Raw genomic sequence first — 17,274 nt, forward strand, 5'->3', positions numbered from 1 at the left:
AGTACATTTTGTGTACGTCTGGTGTTGTAGATGTGCTCTTGGCTCTCTCATTATGCAAGTGGCAGTGTGCAGGTGTAATACCCACTGGCACAGCAAAACCAGCATCACTGATCAGCCAGTTTCTTTGGCAAGCCTAAATGGCTTGTAGTTAACTCAGTGTGTCGCTTGATTCTGGAAGGTCACTTGAATGTCTTTTAGAGTTGCTTAATTGCTTATTGATCTCATAATTATTCTATACTTGTCTCTTTTGCTATTTTCTAAATTGTGCTGATAGGTCACAATTTCATTTGTGGAAGGTTGTGGTTTTGTGGTGTTAAACATTCACTTTTAAGTTTAGAGCTTTTAATTGGAAGTTTCAAACTTGATTGGTTTCTTTTATATGCTGGTACACATTCTATTTTTCTTTCATTTTTCTAAATGAGTTCTCTACTTCTGCATGCTTCTTTAAGGTCCTGTTAATATACAGCTAGTGTATTTCAAAGCACAAGGAGCTGAATTAAAAACTGCTGAGGTACTATATTTTAACTGCTGTCCCCTTTTGCTAGTTTATTGTCAGCGATTGAATCTCCGACCCAGACCGCCAGGGAATCTGAATCGTTTATTCAAAGGAGTGAGTTGGTTTTATACACTTTTCTAAGGCACAGCATTTCCTTGTATGGCGTGACCTATCCCGTGTTGCCACATCAGCAGCACACTTTCTCAGTGTCCTTCTATGGGGTGGTCACTCGCTGCTCACCCATCTGTCAGCTCCCGGCAGGCTCCTCAAAGTAGGGCTCTGCCACATGAGACCTCCTCCCCCCAGGGTCTGGTGGAGACAAGCCTCTGTGTGCTGCCATGTGCTCCTTTGTGCTGCCATGTGCCTCTGCAGGCAGGTTTTACAGCTCACAACCCAATTCTACCTTATAATTCCCCATAGTTTATTTTGTGGGGTTTTTCTCCTCTTTAAGATTATTTCAGAGTAATTGCTCTGGAATTATGTTCTTTTTCTTTCTCATCTCATCTTGTGTATTACTATCATTCAGGTTGCTTCATTTTAGTAATAGCTTCTACTGGCGTCTTTCCTTGCAAATTCCTTGTGCAATGGATTACTGCTCTATGTTTGTGTCACTGGGCAGTTGTGCAGGGAGAGAAACAGCCTTGGTTTCCTGGGGTTTAACACAACAGGGTAATCTAGACCCACTTAAAAGCAAGAGTTTGTGAAACCGGGTGCTGAACTGTCACTGTGGCCCTTCCTCTGCTCAGATCTGTATTTTCTGTTGAACTGTCTAACCTAAGAAATGGTTTCATCTGTGGTGACCCGTTGTAGTTCCTGGGAACCTCCTCTGTGACAGAGCGTCAGCTGGATAAAGCAACTTTCAGCCATGCTCTGCTTCGTTCTCCTTCTCCCCATGTTACTTTGGAGTCTGCAGCACCTCTGTTGCAGGACTCCCTGGTGCCCAAGTGTCTGCTGCCAGCAGCTGTCTTGCTGCTGCTTTGGGCAACTGATGGCAGCTTTGCAGAGCTCCAAGTATGCTCCTTGCTGAACGGTCCCCTCAGGTTTGCATGCTTATTTCTGCCCTGCTGACTTTATTCTCAGCACAGCCTCCGCAGCCTAATTACAGCTTCTCTCCTCTACTAACTTGCAGGAGCATTTGGATGAACCTCAAATGACCCTAAGGATCACAGTACACAGAACCAAATAAGCGCCCTTAAAAGTGGAAGAAAGGTCTCTAAGTAGTCCTAATCTTGCTTATCTTTGCAAGGTGGTTCCTTAAAGGCCTATCAGTTTCTGATAACACAGTTTTGTTACCAGGGGTTAGATTTACACTTTGCAAAAATAGAATGAGATTTTCAACTGGGCAAGGACACCATCTGCAGTCACCAGATGCAGTTATCAAGATTAAATTGCAAGACTTGCCACTGATTATGCTGGTAATCATTGAGGTAATCAGTGTAATTATCTTGAGATCAAGACAACATTTTCTCTGATCTGATAGATTCTGCCAAATGAAGTTGAAGGAGCATCCATCATTAGCTACTGGAAAGAGTATGGCTCCAACTGGGCACTTGTCTGTTTCACTTTGATCATGTTATTTTATAATATGGGAGAAAAATAAATCGGCAAATATTGTGAAATTGACGTTTTATGTTGAAAACATTGTCCATTGGATTATATCCGATTTCTTGAAAATCTACTGCATTGCTTATTCATGAAAGGCTCCTAGGTATTCTCTTCATAACCAGACTTCAGAAAACACTTTAGTCTTGATCTCTTTACCCAAGGAAGATGAAGTATTTCCACTTCAGGTTATTTTAAGCTTTCAGAGTATATATTTTTTTCTACTATAGATCATATGGAGGATTGACTCAGCTGCAATTGGAAAGGATTTTCTTGCCAAACAGAATGGTTGTTGATGTTTTCTCAGAAAATGTGACTGAGACTTGGTAGAATGTAATCCCAAACTCTTAAAAATGTTTTTTACTCTAAAGCACACTATAATCTAAAAACAAATGATGTGGCTTTGGAGAACTCTTCACAAGTAGTCATTTGTGTGTGTTGGAGCATTTTCCTTTAGCATCTGTACTGTGGTTCTTCATGTTCTTATATAGTGGTAAAAAAATCTTTTTGCAGATGTGTTTGCTGAGCAGTAACTGGCATAGCTTGAGCCTTTGTTCATTTCTTCTATAGGTTGTCAAGACAATTTCCTCCAAATATAGTGATAAATGAAGTCAAAGATTATAATGTATCTTATATCTTATGCCTTTCATTTTTAACCTGCTTTATGTTGCCACTACTTATGCACTGTAAGTGTATGTAATGTTTTCTTTGCTTTTTCAAATGGCATAGATGTGCATACAAAATGCTGTTTATATTTCCCATCAGGGTATTGCTCAGGGAAGGGACGAGAACCTTCTGTAGTCTGTGTCAGATGAAGAGGATGCAGGAGATAACAAGGAAAATTAGGCAGTACTGAATACCTTCTAAAAAGCAAGTGATTCAATCTTTGTTAAGGCTCAAAAGAAGGAGGTCTAACAGCATCCCCAACAGCTGTTTCTTTAATTTCCAGCCAGTTGCCAAATTTCATTCCAAGAAATGTGTTGCCACAGAAGACTTCCAAGAGCAAAGCATCATAGGAAAGTTAGGAGATGATTGGTAATATTTTTCTGTCATTATATCTGCTAAGCTTCACACGATTATTTATCAGCTGAGAGTTATGAAATCATTCCTGACTTGACGTGAAAAGGATAAAAAGTCAAATACATTTTTTAACATGAACCCAACCCATCAGTCTTAAAGTGCTGATTCATTTGCCCACACAGTATAATTAAGATGTTAATCTGTAATAAGGAGTGATACATTCAGTGATCTCACAATCAGAAAGTAATTATAGCTTAAAATGTTCATTTGGCTCTCCTCAACCATTTTATTACTCTGTGACAGTTAAGGGAGGCCATTCATAGCTCAGGATCTATAAACCTTTACCTACACACTTTGCTTCTACAACTGGAAGTGGTTTGCCATGAGCAGTTATATATAGATGCCTATACTCGAAGTTTTTTGGGAACAAAATGTTGATTGGCATTCTGAGAATAGGGGAGGATATTATAGGTTGAGTACATTTGATGTTTTATTAGATAATGAATCCATTATGTAGTGTAAGTTCAGGCTCACACTGATTAATCACGACATTTCAATTATTCATAGAATCAGTGTTCTTTTGCACCCCTTTTTTTCAACCTCATTTGCCATTGGCTTCTATTAATTTCTCTTTTTACTGCTTTAGGATTTTTCATCTTGCCATGTTCTGAAATCCTGGAACTTTTCCACTGGTGCAGATTTTCATCTGGGAATTTAAATCAGTGGGCACCTTGCAAGCAGCTCGTGGCACCTCTCTGGTTTGGTGCTTCATAGTGTGTTAACTGCCTACCTTCAAGGTAGCTGAGCTGTGAAGCAGCCAGGCCTCCACGACTGAGGAGTGACAGGGAGAGATGCATGAAAGACACAGGTTGTCCTGGGACTCCAAACCAGGTTCTTGTTTCATCTGCTAAATGGAATTTCCTCATGTTGTCCTGGAGCCATGGAGAAGGTTGAATTGCCTGGCTCAGAGTCCGTCTGTGCAGCTAGTGAGATTGCCCTTGGCCGTGGTGTGCTGACAGTACACAAGTGGCATTGTTTTAAAGGATTGTACTGTTTGTTTGGAGGAATTCACTTGGTACCCGTGAAATTTGTTGTTCTGTAGTGCACAGACAGCACAGGGGTCAGAAGTGGCTGTTGTGTTCTCCTTTGGGTCCTGCAGCTCCTGCCCAGCTCCAGGTTGCAGGTGTCATCACTTTGCAGCTCAGTACCCACTCAGTCAGTCACATTACCGTACTGTAGTTTTATTATATATCCATAGGGAAGTGAAAAAAACCTGCAACTTCTTATTTTTACATCAATCTTCTTGAGTTTTTAAAATGTGTGGGCTGATTCAGCCTGCAGATGTTGGTGGAGCCGGCAGGATTTCGTGGAGGTTTTTCCCCAATGTGCACAGACTCTGTTGGCCTCCAGAGGTTCAGCTGCTCTCAAACCTGGCACACAGGTGCACAGGACAGTTCAGTGTGCAGCTTACTGGGAGGTCTGTGTTTACCAGTAGTGTAAGATTCATCAAGGGTAGGATATATAAAAATAGTTTTTTCTCTACATATCTTCTCTGATTTAACTCTTCTTAAATATGCCATTAGCAATTGTTTGGGAGGAGTGGTGGCAAATCTCTTTGTTCGGGTTCAGGTAAAATTGTCCTGTCCTAAGTCCTCCAGCAAACTGGATTTTTCAAGTTGGATAATCACCTGTTAATTTTAGCCTATAATCTCCATCTGATGGCCGTCTTGTCAATACTAATTGCAAGGTAATATTTTTAGAGACAAAGTAGTATGTGTTTTTTTATGACAATGGGGAAAAAAAGAGGAGTAAAAAGTCATAAAATACAGCTCTATGGATGGGGAATAGTAAGGTGGGGGGTGTGTGTGCGTTTTGTAACAAGCAGACTGGCATTACAGGAAGTGGAACTCATGGGAAACAATGTATTAGAAAGGAGCGTATTTTCTATTTCAATGGTTACTTTGCTAAACCTGATGTAAGCCAAAAATACTCAATATGGCAAAGTTAAGACCTGTTTTAATAGAAAATAGAAAACTAGATTTATCAATGAGCATCTTTTCTATAAACCAACATAGTCAATGTCTTAAAGGAGGGAAAAAAGTTATAATAATGTCAGGTCTTTCAAAACTATAAAACATCTCAGTAATTTTCTGGAAGTCAGTTAAAATAATGATCTTTTTACAGTGCTCCATTTAATGGATTTTTAGTTATAAAATTTTAATGTTTATTCAAAGTGCAAGTTTGCTTTAAAGATGTCTAAAAAAAGAGCCCTGTAGGAGTCTTATTTCCTGGACTTTTCTAATTCTGTATCAAAATTCCGATGCTGGCATGCAAGAAAGTTGTTACTCTGAAGGGTAGGACTTTACTTAGACCAGGCTTGAAAAGTTGAGCTGATTTTCAGGGATCTCTTGAGGGCTTACTGGGAGCTTATAGCTTCTTTTGAAGGCGGTAGAGCTGCTCACAGAAATAGGAGCTGTCTCTGAGTTCATATATGAGTTGTATGGGCTGTACAGGAGGAGGATGGGAGGCACCCTGACATGTGCAGTGCATCTCTGATGTGGAGGGTCAGCAGTTTTTCTGAGGAATGCCTTCAGTGTTGACGGAGGACCCAGTGATGTTTGTTGTGGACTCTGTGATTCCAAGGAGTGTGGAGCTCTGCGGTGCCATTTGGGATCCATTTTGAAATGGGGGCTTCTCTGGGTACTGTGCCTAAAGCTAGTAGCGAGGTCACTTAAGCTTTACAGTGGTACATCCTCAGAAACATGGTAGGCCTTGGCAGGTGAATTGTGCATAAGTCCCTATGATCCACATTCTTGGGAAGGTGGGTTGTACATAATTTTTTCCAATTTTTCTGGTGGTTGAAAAGTGACAGACCAGACAGATTGAGTACAGTCATGATGCAGCCAACAGCTCACCCCCTGTGGTTGATCCGTTGGCTTCTTCCTTTTCCCTGTTCTGATCTTGCCTCCTTGTTTGAGCGCATAAGCGACAATAACAAGAAATTCCTTTCTTATCATGGAGCCTTCAGTAACCTTAAGTACAAACTGTGTGTGCAGTTGCCGAGTATTAGTAGTTAGCTGTAACCCCTTTGACATTGCTGGAGTAATAGATGCAATCTTTTTCATCAGTGGATCCAGCTTTGAAGAGGAGACATTTTTCTAGTACCTTATGTTATTGGTAGGGAAAATGGAGTTGCTGTCACTGCATTTCCTTCACAGTGAGACGTCTGTGCTGTGTGCAGCCTTTTTGCACGTGCTAGAGGATGGTGTAGTTGCTCAAATGCCAGTGAAGACATAATTTATTATTATTATTAATTGTGGGATCTGCACCAGTGATCATGTATGAGATGGAAGTATCACTTGACATAAGAGATCAGCAGTAAAAACCCTTTGTAGCCAGACTTTCTGACCCTAGAAGCCACATAAAACTCTATAGGTTTATCGGCTGCTAGCTATCCTCTCTCACTTTCAGGACTGTGCTTTAGCTGCAGCTTGATGCCACAGCACCTTCAGTCTTTTTTTCCTCAGCATCCCATAATACTGTATCCCACAGAAAGAGCAAAAGAACATCTTCCAAAATATCTGCAATGTTTATCCAGTTGTTATTGCTAGGAGGGTGTGTTCTGCACAATGCCTGTACTTGTCAGCTTATGGAATGAAGATGCTTTTAGGATGAGATCTTTTTCCATTTTCCCATTTTTTCTTGTTTGTGAATTATAACTACAACTCTCTTGTCACTGAGGAATCCTTACAGCCTGTGATCCAGTGAAGGCCAGGGTGCTACTGACAGCAGAGAGCTGCTGCTTCTTCTTCCCATCAGTGTTTGACAAGCAGGCAAAACGAATGAGGATGCTGTGTGTGAGTCTGGTGGCTCTTATGCTGTTGGACCCAGTTCTACAGACTTAATTTGTGGCCTTCATTCTGTGATTTACAACAGGAATCTTCCCATAAAGACTTCCATATTAAATACTTTGGATCATGGCTTTGTCTTTATCGTGTGAGATCTCGCTTGATGAAGAGCTGTCTGGAGAAGGGTGGTGGTCTTGATTTTTCCTCAACAGAAATGTTTGGGAGTTCACCTGACACTGTCTGAGAACTCAGTTGAAATTCCACTTAGAAGCGTTGTCATATTGGAGCGACTTGAACAAAGATACTTGACTGTCACAGGTAATGTTTGTAATGCTAGAAGGTAATCTTTGAAGTACCCTAATAAAATGTAGATACACAATGTGTGGAGAGGGCATCTGATGAACAAAGAGGGAGTAAATCCCTTTCTCACACCTGAAAGATACAAATTTGCAGGAAGTGTGTCATCAACAAGTGGCTCTGCTGATGTCACCTGAGGGCTGAGGTGGTTGTGTGTGTGTTCAAAATACTATAGGCAGAAAACCTCTCAAGGCTGGTTGTAGTCTCTGCTTTTGACTCATCTGAGAGAAGTGGCTGGCCCTCAAGTGCAAGGATTTGGTAGCTGTTCCATTCTCACATTTTATGGAGGGAGGGGATGTATGAATACTTGGGTAATGACCAAAGCTGCCATGTGGACTCTGAAAGTCTCTACACCACAGTAGAAACCCCTTCCCCTAGTCAGACATCTTTAACTATACGTATGTGATCGATTCTCTTTTTATGCACCTTTTATTGTCTTAGTATTGTTCTAAACAACAAAACTTCTCAGTCTGTGTCATTTTTCAGCTGTTCTGTGTGATGGTTATAGGATTTCCTATCCTCCTATATCTTTCTCTGAAGACAAAACAGCATAAATTAATATTGCAGGCAGTCTTGTCCTGGGCTTTCTGTGTGACTTTGGGCCCGCTTTCTGTATCGGTAGTTGGAAGCACTAATGCTTCCTTCCATCACTAGTTTCTTGTGGGGAGAAGTTATTAATCAAATAGATAATTTAGTAGTGTTGCATTCAGGAGCTAAGTCTCTGCACCTTGTTTGCAGTAAAGACAAACACTTGCAAGTACCTGATACCTGAAGCTCAGTAGAAATCTCACTGTGTATTAAAAGCAATGTGCTTTCCCTGGGGATTTCAGGATTTGTACATTTTCTTACATCATTGGATGTTAGCACTGAGTGAATGGTCTTGGGGGAGCTTGAGAAGAGGAAGCCTTGGAAACCTGTTTAAATTGCAAGACTGTAAAGAGCTCTTCTGTGCAATCTTCCGTATTATTCCCCTGCAATATTTGACTTGGCGTTAGGTATTCTATGTTTGTACTTGTGTTTTAGAAATGTACACAAAAAGCCTTTTTATACCATGCTGCTACCAGTGTTCCTGGTATTGCTGTCATTTCCCTGTGCCTTCATTCACTTTTTAATTTATTTTTTTTTCTTTATTTGCAGATTTATAATTAATTCATATATTTATTTTAATTCTGTGTCTTTCATCCCTTTGTCTGTAATCATTGGTGTTTCTGTCTGGTATATCTCTCTTATGTTTGTTCCAACTTTGACACCTTCTTTATTTATTGTGTTCCAAGCAGCGGAAATTAGATACAGCTCAAGAAGCCACAGATCTTCCTATATGCATTAGAAATATGTAGATCCTAGTTTTCTTTTCTTTTTTTGCAGTCATTAGAAGTAAAGAAAGTTCTTGTTATAAGTTTATTGTTGAAACCTAAATCTCAGATATCCCTTGGATTGGATATTCTGAAGCAAACAAAGCTCTGTTTACCCTGACTGATGCTCAGTCCCATTGGGTTTCTTCTGGTTGATTTACTGGGAATTTGCTGAGCTTTGTTCTTATTCAGACAAGTTTTGTTGACTGGGTTGTTAATTACAGGTTTAAATTTGTATTTGCTCTATCTAACATCTTAAAACATTGTGAGATTTTCTCCTCTCTATGTTCATTGACTTAGTTAGGCCTTTAGAAGAGGCATTGCTTCATTACACACTATCCTGCTTAGTCTGTAATGGGTCTACTTCTTCCACTCTAAACACATTAATACACTAAATAGTTTCATTTGTCTTCAGTGGGATGAGGTTGTTCCACATTGTCTTTGGTGCTTGGGGCGTCTTTGATACATGATCTTTGGTGGCATAACAGTATTGTGGAGGACTGGGCAGAGTCCATGCTGTAATTACAGGTTGACAGGGTTTTTTAAGCCTGTAATGAAGCAAATTTGATACTTATTTGTCACACTGTGATGAGAACAGTATGAATTTTATGCTTCTATAAAATTAAGCACCCGAGACTACTTCAGGTCTTTGCTCTTCCCCCCCCCCGTCTCTTCCTGCAGTAGGACTCCAGCGTCGGTGGTGGGAAGCCACTGCGTACAAGAAGTAGGTGATGAGATGATGCTCATTCTGTGGTGATGAGCTGGACCCCTCCTCTACTCTTTTGGTGCAGCAGCACAGTAGTGAGAACACGTGAACATGAAGGGAAAAGAAAATAGGTGTCTGTTTTTCCAAGGGACAGGCTGTCCTGCCACAGCACCCAGGGCTGCTGGAGGGAGCAGCAGATTGCCAGCACCGAGTGCCAGGGGGAGCAGCTGCCAGCTCCAGCTTGGCCTCTGAATGGGCTGCACATTTTAGCAAGTACTTAGCGCTTCTGGGCAGGCTGGGAAAAAACAACTTCTGGAGCTTATCTCCTTTGATAGCCGATTTCTGTCTGGTCTGAAGAGCAGGCACTGCAATGAACAAAGAGCCAAAGGGAGAAATGGGAAGGCTGCACCCACTGCAACAGGTCTCTTTCATGTAAACCTTGTTTTTTCCAGAGGTCATGAAGGATTTTGTTGACTTTGGAGGTGCTACCTCACTTCTCTCTCCTCAAAGGGAGCTTTTCATGATCTGCTTGGTTCCCTTCTAAATAGTTTCATGTTTCCAGGATTAACTTCATAATACCTCATTGCTAACAATTACATTTCATTTTAATTTCAGAGTAGAAGTTTTATGGAATCCAAGTGTAAGCTTTCTGTTTAGGTTCTTGGGCAATCACTGATTTGAACAATAGGTAAGTTGAAGATTAGTGGTGATACACTACTCTCTGCAGTAGTTGCAGTGAGAGTATGCGGAGCTTCTGCCATTCCCAAGCCGTGGAGTAATCACAAGTAATGTACATGCTGTTAAGTCTGGTTTGAGTTGTTTTATTTTTCTTTTCCTATGGGGTTACTGACATACTGAGCCTCAGCAAAAAGGGTTAAATATAACTTGAGCTATGAGTTTGAAATTATTGCTTGACACATCTGATCTATATTATATCTGTAGTGTGTCAGCAGCTGCAGTCGGTATGTCAGTTTTGCAAGCAAAAAAGTGATTGCAATGCAATTTCTTCCTTTTCATGTAAAATCACACATATCCTCTGTGCAGAGATTTTCTTGTTCAGTGGACTACAGTGTGGATTTAGAAAAAAACATAATTCATTTATATGTAAATACAACCTGAAGGCTACACATATCTGAGCTTCTACAAAGACAGAGAGCATGTACATGAAAACAAATGGACCTGTTGTTGTTAGAAATTCATAGTTTACCATAATTGGGGGGGCGGGAAGGGTTGTCTTTGAAACCAAATAGGTCAGCATTTCAGACTTCTGTATTTGTGTTCCAGTTAAAGGAGAAAATGGAAAAGCTTCTGGATGTTTGCTATTTTAAAGCCAGCTTGAGGGGGGAGAAGCAGAAACAGTATTTTTCATGTGTGCTATTAGCCAATGACATGCCGTGAATAAGACATTTTAATGTTTGGCTCCTATATAGGTTTCATGAGTTTTACTTGTTTTGGAGGGTGGGGTATGTGAGTTTTTGGCAATTTTTCCATTTCTTTTTCTCTTTGTTACATGAAAACAAAATTTTCAAAAAAACTGGAAGTCAAAATTACATCTGTGGGTCTCACAAAATGCTGGGATGTACAAGAAATCCAGCATCCTAAAGCAAAAGAGAAGGAGGGGGAGACAGACAAGGAGATGGATGACTGTGGTGTCTTGCAGTAGCATTTGGTTTACCTGATTTTTGTTCCTTGATAGAGTAAAAATATTTCCTTGCTGAGGTACTTTGACTTGGACTTAAAATAGCATAAATTATTTTGAGAGAAATTCACATTAACCACCACAAACTCCTCACTTAACCTGTCATTGTTGCTGGAGATACAAGTCTTAGCTCCTGTCAATGCATCTTCTACTCCAGCAAGGAAAGATGCAATTTAGTTTTATAGCTGTTTTAGAAGAATCTGTGATAAAAGCAAACCAGTGCCTTCTCTAATAAGTATTAAAGACCAAACCTCTGCAATTTGTTGTAAGTGTAGTCTGTCCTCTTAAAAATGTCCTGGGGATTTATGCACTAAACTCAGATTAATGCTAATAGGAGTTACCTAAGATAATAGATCATTTAATTAGTGTGGCATTTCCCTTTAACATCTTTTTATTTCTATTTTTTTAATGAAAACAGAGTTAGGATTGGAGTTTATGGTATAAAGAACTTTTTTTCCTTCTTCTCTGTAGGCATGCTTCTAAGAAGTGTATTGACCATGAGGAAGCCCACGTGTTAGTAACCAGTTTTTACTAATCCCACCGAAGAAAATGAAGCCATGTTTCAGCTTTGCCGAGCCTTTTCCCACCCTGTTGGCTGAATGAGAAATGGTCGTGTGATTATGCTGACAGCCCAGCATGCATTTGGTAGACCTGTGGTTAACTCGTTCCCTCTCCATGTGTTTGCTCTTACAAAGTTTTGTCCTCATGATACTGTGCTTTCATTCTGCCAGTATGTGCCCAAAAGGCTGCATCTGTTCCCACTCCGGAGGTCTGAACGTCAGCTGTAGCAATGCAAGCCTCAAGGAAATACCCAGAGATCTTCCTCCAGAAACAGTCTTACTTTATTTGGACTCTAATCAGATAACATCTATCCCCAACGAAATTTTTAAGGACTTGCACCAACTGAGAGTCCTCAATTTGTCAAAAAATGGGATTGAGTTTATAGATGAACATGCCTTTAAAGGGGTGGCAGAAACCTTGCAGACTCTGGATTTGTCCGACAACCGGATTAAAAGCGTGCACAAAAACGCTTTCAACAACCTAAAGGCCAGGGCCAGAATCGCCAACAACCCCTGGCACTGTGACTGCACGCTGCAGCAGGTGCTGCGGAGCATGGCCTCCAACCACGAGACGGCCAACAACGTCATCTGCAAGACCTCTGTGCTGGACGAGCACGCGGGGAGACCCTTCCTCAACGCTGCCAACGATGCCGACCTCTGCAACCTCCCTAAAAAGACTACTGACTACGCCATGCTGGTCACCATGTTTGGCTGGTTCACCATGGTGATCTCATACGTAGTTTACTACGTCCGGCAGAACCAGGAGGATGCAAGGAGGCACCTTGAGTACTTGAAATCCCTGCCAAGCAGGCAAAAGAAACCAGACGAAGCCGATGACATTAGCACTGTGGTATAGTATTCTGAATACAATGACTGCCTTTGTGATGGAAACTAGAGTCGGATGACGCTAAAACCAGAGGTTTACTTCTAACATTCATTGTAAACATTAAGACTTTTGGGGCTTTTTTTTTCCTGTTTAACTGAATTACGCCACTGTTGAGCTTTCTGACAGAAAGTTTTGTCCAGGTGGTATACTTCAATTATTTCTCTGGTGGTACACTAAAGCAAGTGAATTAATATGTAAACATTAGTTTAGACCCATTCCACTATTTAATAACGAAATTTATTTTTTTAATTTAAAAACCAAATAAAAGCTTAAATTTGAACCATGTAAAGCAGAGTAATTTATTGATAAGAATTCTGTCCAGTGCCGAAGCACTCTTGGTTTGTTCAGTGCTCGCGATGTAGAAGAGAGGAGCGATGATGAAGTGGGCTGTGAGAGGTCCAGGAGTGGAGGGTCCCTGAAGGGCATGTCTCACCCATGGGTGCAAGGTGAGCAGCTGGTGGGCTGCCTGCCACGATGGGAAGGGGGCACAGTGTGGGCAGAGTGTAAGGGACTGATGCTTGGTTAACCTCTTGGAGGGCGTTCCGGCAGTGCTTGGGAGGAGGCAACCTGGAGGAACTACTCCTCAGGACATCGAAGAGAGGTAAGCTGGGGGCATGTGGTGGGTTTTCATCTTAACACCACTTACTGCCTTGTATGAGCTCCAGGTAGGTGACCTTGGCACTGGGGAGTACAGCAAGAAGGCACCACCAAGCTTAGTATGCTGTTCAAACTAGAGTACCAGTAGTGATAATTAATAAATAAATCTGGTGGGTTTAAGCTGTATATTAGTTCATAACTAAATGTAACATCTGTTTTTTAGGGAGCAGCCTTTAAAAAAAAGTGAAGGAAATAAATGAATGTATAGGCTAGGTATATTCTACTGTGTGTTAGGATATATGTGTTTTTTATGATTTTGTGGCTAAGCGTTTGGGAAAATAGAAAGTCCACATGTGGTTAAACTCAGCCTTGCATATGAAATGGATATTTTAAATCTCTGCTGTCTTTAAAAACACAGTGTTTTTCTCTTTTCATAGATAAAGTTTTCAAAGGGAACAAATTCACAAGAATGTATTCCTCTTGTCCTTTATTACCATAATAAAATGATGCTTGTCTCTGGGTCCCCATAAATCCAGTCTAACTGACATTGGAATATGTGTTACAGAAGGGTGGATTAAAAAATGTATAAAATGCTGCTTTGCAAGAAAAAGTGCTAAAGGTCAGCCTTAAAAAATTTTTAAAACCCTCCAGATTAATCTCTCCCATTAGTTTATCCATTATTTCTGTTACAGTTCTGTTACTAGGGCAGAAGCTTGTTTATCTTGCTTTTTTCAGCACACTGTGAAAAAATAGCTAAAATTTGTTTCAAAGCAAGTGAGAGAACAGGAAAAAAAAAAAAAGACTTTTTTTTTAAATGGACATAGAGTCAACTTTTTATGTCATCTTTGCACTTTTATGTCCTCTTTGTAGGGTGAGTCCTTGTGACCAACTTAGCTGTTTGCATATCTCCATGAGCAGTTTTTGGCCAATTGAGACAATGTTAATGTTTGTAAAGGGCACAGTCTGTCCATAAAATATCCACTGTCTGATATTTCCGTCCCTGCCACCAACTCCCTTAATAAAAGTTTTATTTTCTAAGGAGAGGCAGTTGTTGATTACACATCCTCCTTAGTTGGCACTTTGTACTTTCCTGTTTCCAAGCTCTATGTGAATACCTACCCCAGCCTCCCAAGCTCTGTATGGCCTCGTGCAGGACCCAAAAGCAGTAGGGTTAAATACACATCTGAATCTGAAGACAGCAGATAAAATGTTATACTGTACTGGCAATGTAACAAACTACTTAACAAGACATGTAGTGTCTCTGTGTAGGCTGAGCAAAATTACTTCCTGATGTAATTCCCCTAATTTCTCTAAAATTTCCTTTAGAGTAAAATTGGTCTCATTTCTATTGCTGTGTTCCCCAAGCAATACTTAGCATCCCAGTCAATATGCTGCTTTTGGAAAAAAGCAGGGGAAACTAGCTAAAAGATGGCTCTAAGCTAGAGGTACTAACAATCAAGAATTTGGTGTTGTTTATTCACAGCTGAATGCAGGAATTTTATCAGAACATTTGGACAAAATTATTTACACAACATTTAAGAAATTCTGATCAGTTTTAAAACACTTTAAAAACACTTGGCAGGTTTTAAAAATTTGATTTGAAGCAACATTTTCAAAAATAACCCCTTTTTCCAGAACTAACTAACAAAAATATAAATAATTTATCTTTAGATTTTCTGGTTTTCTATTTTATTACTTGATACATGAGACAGGATCTAGAGCTGGTGCAGTTTTACCACAGCTGAACTTCTGGCTCTACATCTTTAAATTCTGACCCAAACAAATTTAAACTAATTTAAGCATTACTCTGTAGAAATGCTTTGGAGGGATGGTTCCAAGAAGATAAGAAGATGCTTGTTTTTATTGTGTTTACTTCACACCTTTCTTTCCAAAACTACTGTCTCTAGAAAAGCCTAACTGCTGCCCTTTGAAGTCAATGGCACAAACTTTTAAACTTTGATGAACAAGGAGTTATTTCATTTACAAAACCAATTTTGCTGAGAAATGAGTAATTTGGTATATTTTTATCTGTGATACTTTAAGCATGTAAATACAGATGAGAGGAAATGGGTGTTTCCTTATTCACAGGAGATAGCATATGATAGAAAATAAAAAGGGACATACATAACAGTGATTTTTTTTTTTTCAGTTAAGATGTTTCAGGAAAAGTAGAGCTGGGGCTTAATAGCTTAAATGTGATTAATTTCTCTACCCTGATTTTCTTATAGAAAACATCCCTATTTTTGTTTCTAAGTGGTGAAGGATAACTCTCTCAACATTAGTTTTTTCTTAAAACTAAGGGTGATTTTTCTCTGCTAATTTTCTAGTGTTATTATGCTCTGTGGGTAAGAGCTGTGGTAGTGCATTTGGTCTGTGTGTATTAAGGCTTAGGCTCTATGTTTTAATTTATTCTCAGTTTGGTACACTATTAGATACAAATATCTTCACTGTTAATGTACATTATATTCTTAAGTCTTTGGTAGCAAGATTTTGCACTGCAATTTCAATAAATTTCAGGGGTTGAGTATGAAGATATGGTGATCCATTTTCCGGTCTTCCCAGGGAGAAAAGAACAGAATTTTTGTTTACCAAATAGATGCCATGCAGAAAATCTACCACATTTGTTTTTCAGCTTGAAAGGGGCAAATCGTAAGCATTAGAAAGCAAAAAAAGGAAAGGAAAAGGAGCAGCTGGAGGCCTAAACACTTGAAGGTGTCATGGAGTCTTGCAGCATGTTTAGATGTGCAGTGGAGTCTTGGAATGAATCTAAATCGATTTTAAAAAGGGTGTCCCTCTACTTCCACACCTGGAAAAAGAGTTAAACAAGCTAAACAAGAGTAAATGAGATTTGTTTTAAAAATGGTCTTTAAACTTTAGGAGGGAAGTCTAAAGAAGGAAAATATAGGAGGATATAAATTCTGGTGAGATTGCATGTAAAGCCATAGTATGGGCAAAACAAATGGGAGCATTTTTTTCCTAAGCAAGTGAGAAACAGGAGTCCCACTTTAGCAAGAGCCTAGAGTTAATAGGGATCACTGTGATTAGATAAGGCAAATGTTTTGAAAGAAACTGGGCTAGCATTTGAGAAGGGGAAAAATGCATCCTATCAATTAGTTGCTGGTTAAAAGATAAGAAACAAAAGTAAGAAGAAATCATGTGTTGGCTTGAAGGAGAATGGTTACTGAAATTTTTGAGGTGTCCCACAGAAATCAGAATGGGAGCAATGCTGTACAGTGTATTCCTGGGTGATGTACAGAAGGGAGTTGATAGTGAGCTGATAACATTTGTGGGTTATAGACAGTTATGGAGGGCAGTCCAGCCTACAGCTAACTGTGAAGAAATACAGAAGGTTCTCACATTTCTAAGTTGGCAGATGATGATATAAAAAAGTTCAGATTTGGTGTGAATAATTACAAAGTGCTGCAGATGGCACATCTGAACATGAGGATATTCTCTAAATTGGCTGTAATCAAATGGAAAAAAACATCTTGGAGGCACAGTGGGAAGCTCTTCAATGACAAACACCAAAAATTATTAGGAGGGAAATAATCACACAGCATGTTGGAATGGCATGATAAACCACTGAATAAAATCTGCAATGAACACACATCTGGAGTATTCCATTTCAGTTCAGGTTCTCCTTGTCTTCAAGAAAAATAAACTTACCTCTGAAGTACTGAATATGTAGAAGAAGATAATAAGATAATCAAGGCTATGAAGTTGTTTCCATAGGAGAAGACATATAACATCCCCAGCCATGGAGGTCAGATGCCATTAGAACTCATTATGGTAACTGGAGTAGTAAACAAAAGAGAAATTCAGAAGACCTGATCTGTGTTTCTTGCATCAGAAAACAGCAGTCTGGTTAGACAGTATCCGGCAATGAATGCTGGGGGTTTTTTAGACATTTTTGTAGAGTACATGCATTTAAATGATAAAGTACAGGTTACTGTAGAGAAGAAAACATATTCAAAGGTAAGACTGCACAAATTCTTGGAAGTTAAGCTTGTTAGCAGTTAACAGTGCTAACATTCTATAGATACAATTCTCCACAGGGAAAGTCCTTGCTCATCCCAGGAAGCAGGGGTGGTTTCCCTAGGAAAGGCTTACAGGTTTGTGGTCCTCTTACTCTCTGAGGTGCTGCTGTGGGT

At 39.8% G+C, this 17,274-nt stretch overlaps 1 protein-coding gene across 3 annotated transcripts in view; it reads left to right on the forward strand.

Annotated features, from left to right (window-relative positions):
* Positions 1–12,827, forward strand: part of LRRC3B (leucine rich repeat containing 3B) — a 148,768-nt gene extending 135,941 nt beyond the window's left edge. For all 3 annotated transcript variants that reach the window (XM_069005824.1, XM_069005825.1, XM_069005823.1), the window contains exon 2: positions 11,552–12,827. In XM_069005824.1, coding sequence (XP_068861925.1) covers positions 11,717–12,496 — 780 coding nt within the window. In that variant the 5' untranslated portion in view covers positions 11,552–11,716 and the 3' untranslated portion in view covers positions 12,497–12,827. The remainder of the gene's footprint in view (positions 1–11,551) is intronic.
* The last annotated feature ends 4,447 nt before the right edge of the window (positions 12,828–17,274 follow it).

This window comes from Aphelocoma coerulescens, chromosome 2 (assembly GCF_041296385.1).
Source record: "Aphelocoma coerulescens isolate FSJ_1873_10779 chromosome 2, UR_Acoe_1.0, whole genome shotgun sequence".
NCBI classification, from domain to species: domain Eukaryota; kingdom Metazoa; phylum Chordata; class Aves; order Passeriformes; family Corvidae; genus Aphelocoma; species Aphelocoma coerulescens.